The sequence below is a fragment of the Carassius auratus genome, unplaced genomic scaffold (assembly GCF_003368295.1).
Source record: "Carassius auratus strain Wakin unplaced genomic scaffold, ASM336829v1 scaf_tig00217063, whole genome shotgun sequence".
Taxonomy (NCBI): Eukaryota; Metazoa; Chordata; class Actinopteri; order Cypriniformes; family Cyprinidae; genus Carassius; species Carassius auratus.
This window is the reverse complement of record NW_020528875.1, coordinates 666-7,262: the sequence shown is the minus strand read 5'-3', so window position 1 is coordinate 7,262 and position 6,597 is coordinate 666. Positions and strand designations below refer to the sequence as shown.

General features: G+C 47.1%; 1 protein-coding gene across 1 annotated transcript; it reads right to left on the bottom strand.

Moving 5' to 3' along the window:
* Positions 1-1,068: 1,068 nt before the first annotated feature.
* LOC113099832 (uncharacterized) lies at positions 1,069-6,243 on the bottom strand. The gene is made up of 3 exons (XM_026264788.1): positions 6,201-6,243; positions 2,428-5,100; positions 1,069-1,648 (listed from the first exon to the last, which is right to left on the bottom strand). The coding sequence occupies exons 1-3, from the start codon at positions 6,241-6,243 to the stop codon at positions 1,512-1,514; spliced, it is 2,853 nt and encodes a 950-aa protein (XP_026120573.1). The 3' UTR covers positions 1,069-1,511.
* Between the last annotated feature and the right edge of the window lie 354 nt (positions 6,244-6,597).

The window sequence follows — 6,597 nt, the reverse complement described above, 5'->3', positions numbered from 1 at the left end:
GTAAATATAGTCCCAAGAGCACTTCCGAGAAATTGGTTCCACCTCCTGTCACTTTTTCCTGTCACTGTTGTATGGTTGCCCCCTTCAGTTTGGGAGTGCTCTAAGTATCCTGGGTGAATCTAGGCTGGAGTGCTCAGTACAACTTGTAACCATGAATTGACACAACACCTCCCACTTGACCTCCTGGTTCTTCAACCCAAGGAGGTCACACCAGTACTGTGATATGTTGGATTTAGTTACTCTATTTTTTGATCCTGTTGCTGCTGCTGTTCTTCTACTGGAAGCAGGACAACTATTCGTCTGACATCCCTGTGAAGAACTGTTGCAGGTATCTTGGTTGAGTGTTTTTTCCCCTTTTTAGTGGGCTTCACAGTTGCAACTGGGTAGCTGGGGAAGGATCGGAGATATACATCCCTCACAATTCCCTTTCTGTCAGTATTGACGTCAATAACTCTGGCAAGCCTGAACTGACCTCTCAAGGCATTCTGGTCAGCCAGCCAGATGACATCTCCAATTGCCACATTCCTGTGAGCTGTGTGCCACTTAGTCCGGACAAACAGGTTTGGTCCGGCTAACTGGCTCCATTTCCTCCAAAACCGGTCAACTTCAACTTGGATGTTTCTTAATCTCTTGTAAGAGTAGCCTTCAAAGTCAAAGGTCCCTGGATCTCCTCTGGGTCCAGTTCTTCCAAGCAGAAGTGAATTTGGGCTAATGTATTCTACACAGTCCTCCCGGCTCTGAGTCCTGGCATCAATAGGTCGTTCATTGGCGAGGTTGGAAGCCATATAAAGGAAAGTCAGAAACTCACCCCATGTGAAGACTCCATTACCCCCAGATTGTGCAAAGCCCGCTTCACAGTCCGGACAGCAGCTTCAGCAGCTCCGTTCCTGTGAGGTGAGTCTGCTGGATGGATCCTCCAGTTCCATTCTGTGCCATGCTTGAAGGCTTCATACTCAAGCTCTGATTTCTCCAGTCGGTCCAAAAACATGTAGAGCTCTTTGAGGGCAGGTCTGGCTCCGACAAAGTTCTTTCCAGGATCCGACCACAATTTCCTCGGATGTCCTCTCAGTGCTGTAAATCTTTGGTAGGCTAACAGGAAGCCTTCAGCTGACTGGTCACTGACAAGGTCTGTGTGCATAGCTCTAGACGCCATGCAACAGAAGACAATCCCCCACACTTTGAGTTTCACCTTCTTTCTCACCTCATCCTTCACTTCGTAAGGTCCAAATAAGTCCACTGTCGTGTATTCAAATGGATTGGCTGGTGTTATTCGTTCCGATGGGAGGTCACTCATAATCTGTTGGCACCTTCGGGCCCTAAGTCTCCTGCATGTCACACAATTATCAACGATCTTCTGAGCTAATTTCCGGCCTCTTACCACCCATGCTTTCCTTCTCATCCGGAGGAGTGTGCCTGCGATTTCCTCATGATTTGCCTTGTGGGCTTCTTGAGCTAGAAGAGTGGATACCCAGGATGTGCAGGGCAAGATTGGTACTGCAGTTTTTTCTTCATTAAAGATTTGGAATCTTCCTCCACAGAGCAAAAGTCCAGTGCTTTCCTCTTTGACCACAGCAAGTCTGCTGAGTGTGGTGTCTGGCAAGGTTACCTCCTTTTGAGCTGCAAGGAAGAGATCCCTGAGTGCATCTTCACGCTCCATGATGGTAAGTGTAGCTTCCTTGACTCTGGACTTGATCTCAAGAGCTGAAGGAATCTCCTTCCTCTTTGACTTGCCTGTGGTTGAGGTCTTGGCCAGCATTTCTTTCCACTTTGTGGCAGCTCTCCACACCCAGGCAATGACTCTCATCAACCTGGTTAAACTGCTGAACTTACTGATGTTAAGGATTTTCCCCACTGAAGAACCAGAAGGTGGCCTCCGGACTTGGATTTGGTGCCCTTTTCTGCTAGGGCTGCTTTGCAGGTCCTTGTTTTGGTCAGAGGTTGGAGACATTTGCATTGCAGTGGCAGGTGGAGCATGTTGGTTTTTTTCAACCTGTGCTCGGGTCAGTGCTGCTGTAAAACATTTCCTTTGGAGCTTGTTTATACCTTCTTTGGCATCTGCAGCGACATCTTTGGCTGACTTTGTCGGCCACTCCTCCACTGGTCGTTTCAGAAACTCTGGGCCATTTTGCCACACAGAGTTCTCTTTAAGGTCTTCTGGGGTTGCTCCTCTTGTTGTGAGGTCAGCAATGTTTTGTTCACCTGGAATCCATCTCCAGTCTTCAACTGATGTGGATTTCTGGATCTCTCCTACTCTGTTCGCAAAAAAGGTCTGGTACCCATAACTGTCCCTTTGGATTGCACCCAGCACAGTTTGACTGTCCAACAGATGGATCCAACGATCAACTTGCATCCGACTGTGCTTTTCAATGTATTTCCTGAGTCTTGCAGCGAACACAGCACCACATACCTCAGCCTTCACTGGTTCTCCCTTTTGGTCAAGTGGTGTGAGCTTGGCTTTGGACTCAACAAGCCGGACCAGGATGCCTTGCTCAGTCTCCCACCTGAAGTATGCAACAGCTCCATAGCTCTGGTCGCTCCCATCTGAGAATGTTATTCCCCAGGGTTCTCCAATCCTTTTGACTGGTGTTAGGCTTCTATGGAAGGTAATTTGGTTGAGGCGTGTGTATTCCTCAAAAAGGTGGATGGCTTCTTCTCTAAGTCTTTCAGACAGAGGTGTGTCCCATGTGTCTCGTGTTAGAGTTTTGCCTCCAGCTTCTTGAAATGCCTTTCTGACTAGAATGGCTCCTTTCTGTTTGGCCGGTGTTGCAAGGCCTATTGGGTCATACAAACTAGCTACTTGGCTAAGCAATTGTCTTCTAGTCAGTGGGTTTGGAGTTTTTCTTCTTACCTCTTCTCCGACAAGATTTTGGCTGATTCTCATCTTCTTTTTTCTCTTTGAGAAGTTTATCGAGGTCATAAGATACAGTTTGTCTGGTTCAACCAGGTAACCAACTCCAAGGGCTTTGTTGTCTCCTTCTCTCATTTGGTTGGGGAGAATGAGGACTTCATCTGACGATGCTGGATGTTCGGATGTAGACGTCTGCCTCCCACTTTGGCCTGATCGGACCCACGGCTTGAGGAAGAATCCACCTGCCTTCAGAATTTCTTCGACTCCTTTGGTGGTTTCATCTAGCTTTTCCAGGTCATTATGGGATGTCAGGATATCATCTACATAGGAATCCTCTTCAATGACTCTCCGTTCCTCCTTCAGATGAGTGAACATTGGCAGCTTTGCTGTCTCTCTCATGGCCAGTTGTGCTATGCACCCTGCTGGTCGATCGCCAATGTTGACCCTGGTGATGGCATATTCCTCAATTTCTTCATCTTCACTGTTTCTCCAGAGAAATCGATGGAGGTGCATCTCCAGGTCTTCAAGCCACACAGAATTGTACATCTTCTTGATGTCGCCGAGGGCAGCATGGACTCCTCTCCTGAACCTTAGTAGCACTGCTCGGATGGGATTAAGTACATCAGGCCCTTTCAGGAGAAGGTCATTCATGCTGATTCCTCTAAACTTCTGGCTGCTGTTCCATACCAGTCGGACAGGTGTTGTTACAGAGTGTGGGTTTGGCGCCACCAAATGACTGACGTACCATACTGGCCCTTTCCAGTCAGCAATGGTCTCTCTAGTGAGTTTCTTTGCTGCCTTCCTTTCCACCATCTCGTGGACTTGAGTTGTGTATGCTGCACGCCACTCTGGTTCTTTCTTGAGCTGTTTCTCCATCCTCAGAAATGTGGCTTCCACTGCGATTCTGTTGTTGGGGAGGGAACTTGGATCCTCAATCCAGGGGTATTTTGCGTCCCAATGAGGCTCCTGACTATGCGCATCTGACTTCATATAACTGAGGCCTTGCCTGATCATCTCAAGCTCTCTTTCTTCACTCAGAGTCATGTCTTTGCCTCCTGGTTGACAGTTACCACACCGGCATCCTCCACACATGGGTTCGCAGGCCGCACCAATGCTGTCCCACTTCCACCAGTCCAAGAACTCTCTGCCAATAACAGTGGTTTTGGTTTCAGCTCTAGATTCCTGCATCCCAGCAATTTCTTGATACTTCACTGCTGTGATTCTCATCGATCGTGCAAAGTGAGTCTCAGAATTGTGCAAGGCCATGTCCACTACTTCACAGAGGTCTGGATGTGCTCCGCCAACGGTCTTTCCTAAAGGGCTTTCCCACAGGACAAGATCTCCTACTACCTTTACTCTCTGTGGAGCAAGTCTTCCTTCACGGTGGCTTATGAGAAGCTCCACGTGTTCTGGTCTGTGAAGATCTTCCAGGTTGGAATCGGGGAAGAACTTCTTGAGTTGCTGCGCTTTGATTACTCTGTGAACTTTTGCAATCTCATCCAACCCATAACAGATCAGCTCATGAGCTTTCTCCGTGCCTCTAGGTGTCTTGACTCTTACCTTGAGTAAGTATCTTTTAGTCTTTACCTTCATGGCCATACCTCCAACTCCATGGACGACAAGTGTGATCTTTTCACTTTGAAGCTTCAGTCTCCTGGCAGCTATATGAGTGATGTAGTTGGTATCTGATGCTAAGTCAATGAGAGTTCCAATTTTCTGTCCTGCGTTGGTGGTTACTTCGAGAAGCATAAGAATAACTGGTAACTCACGTGTGCTTGAGTCCATCACTCCAGGAAGGCTTCTTCCAGTGCAGTGTGATTTTGCAGCCATATTGGTGAAGGCTCTCCTGAATTTTTCTGCCATATCCGGGGTAAGCTCAGATATTAATTCCTCTTGCTCCTCTGTGAACGTTTGCCTCCTAGTGCTGGGTTTTCCCACTTTCACAGATTCTTTCCCCTTGAATCCTCCTTTCAGGCAGAGAAAGAAATGGTGATCTGAAGAGCTTCCTCTCCTGCAGTCTCTGTTCCTGCACAGGTATGTGTCCGTACATTCATCATCCTCTGCATGACATCTGAGGCATCTTCTGCATGCTCCCAGCCTTTCGACAGCATTCAGTTTCTCACCAGGCTTTAGTTCTTTGAACTGCTTACAAAAGAATATCTTCTCACGGTGCTTTTCATCTCCACAGACAACACATCCTCCTTTCCTCGTTGACTTTGTGGAGGCATACCTTTCTCCAGGTACGTGGCTTTCTTTTCAGGTTTTTCACCAACACCCAATTGGTCTAGTTTCTCTAGAATGTCCTCTTGTGTCTTTAAGAATGTTAGAAGGATGTCAAAGTGATTGTCAAGTGTGACTCCATTTCTTGGATTGACCATGAATGTCAGCCAGTCCCTCTTTATATTATCTGGCAGCTTGCTCTCTATGGATCGGATCACAAGGGGATTTTTTATGGCTCCAGTACTTTCGAGCTCCGTGAGGTCATTCAGGGCCTTTTCCACAGCTTGAATTAGGTCAATTACCTTCCTTGGCTGGTGTGGCTTTAAAGGAGGGATCCTCTCTAGGTCCTCAATTATCTCCAAGGCAATTGTTGATTTATCTCCATACCGGTTTTGAAGTACTCTAAATATTTCATCAGCACTGTTGTATGTTGGCAGGCGCAGGTCTCTACATATTCTCTCGTCCACACTGTCAAGGAGTTGGAACTTCTTCACTTCCACTGAGCCAGTCGGCTCTCCCTGCTTTTTGCAGATTTTCCCAGTCTCTCTTCCATCGATGGAAATTCCTCTTAAATCCAGTGAATTTAGGTAGACTAGTTGGCTTTATTCTTACCACTGGTTGTGGAACTGCTGTTGGTTGAGGCTCTGGACCTCTTCTTTCCTCTTCTGCAATTTTTTGTGCAGTGAGGAATTCTGCTCTTCTGGCCTCGAGGTTGCTGCCGAATATTCTCAGGTCTTTTAACCTGCCTTTTCCAGTGTGCTGTCTGATCATGTGAGATCCATTTTTCTCCAGTCTTTCAGGCTTACAGTTGCATCATGAATTAGCTTCCTCACTCTTTCCGCTGCAGTTCATAGCCATCTCTATTTGATAGCAGTGATGGGGCTTGTTTGGGCTCTGTCACAAGCTTTTCCCGCTTCTTGGATTGCAAAGTCTACCTTCCTCTTTACCATATCTTGACCAGAGGTTGGATTGAACTGCTTTACGGATTTCACCCCAGTCTCATGTCGCACTCTTCCATTGTCCTTTCAAGCTCAGCCTGCTGGTGCTTGTCGAGCTTGACTTCTTACCTTCCTCAGTTCCCGCTTCAGCCAGTAGGCCAGCCCTGTAGTCATCATTTGAATCACTAACATACCTTGCCAGGGAACTGAGCTTGCTGAACTCCTCTTGTAGTTCATCCTTAAATCATACCATCTGCAGCTCTGCTCAGGTAGTTTGCTTGCTTGGTGAAAGCAGATTTAGCTAAGGTCCGCTCTTGCTTCAGTTGCTTGACTGTTTTCCCAAGAGTTTCCTGTGCCATGGTGAAGAGTTTCCAGTCAATTCTCCCTTTGCGTCGACAGCTTGACTTCAGGCCTTTGATCCTTGTTCTCACTGCCACGCTGGTTATCAACTGTCAAGTTCTGTGTGTTTGATGACGGACCACAGCTTTGCCCAAACTTGAAAACGGCTTTATCTCCGATGAACGCAAAGGACAACTCAAAACTGTTCACTTTCTTTTCTTTTATTTTCTTAAAGATGGTTTGATAGATTGG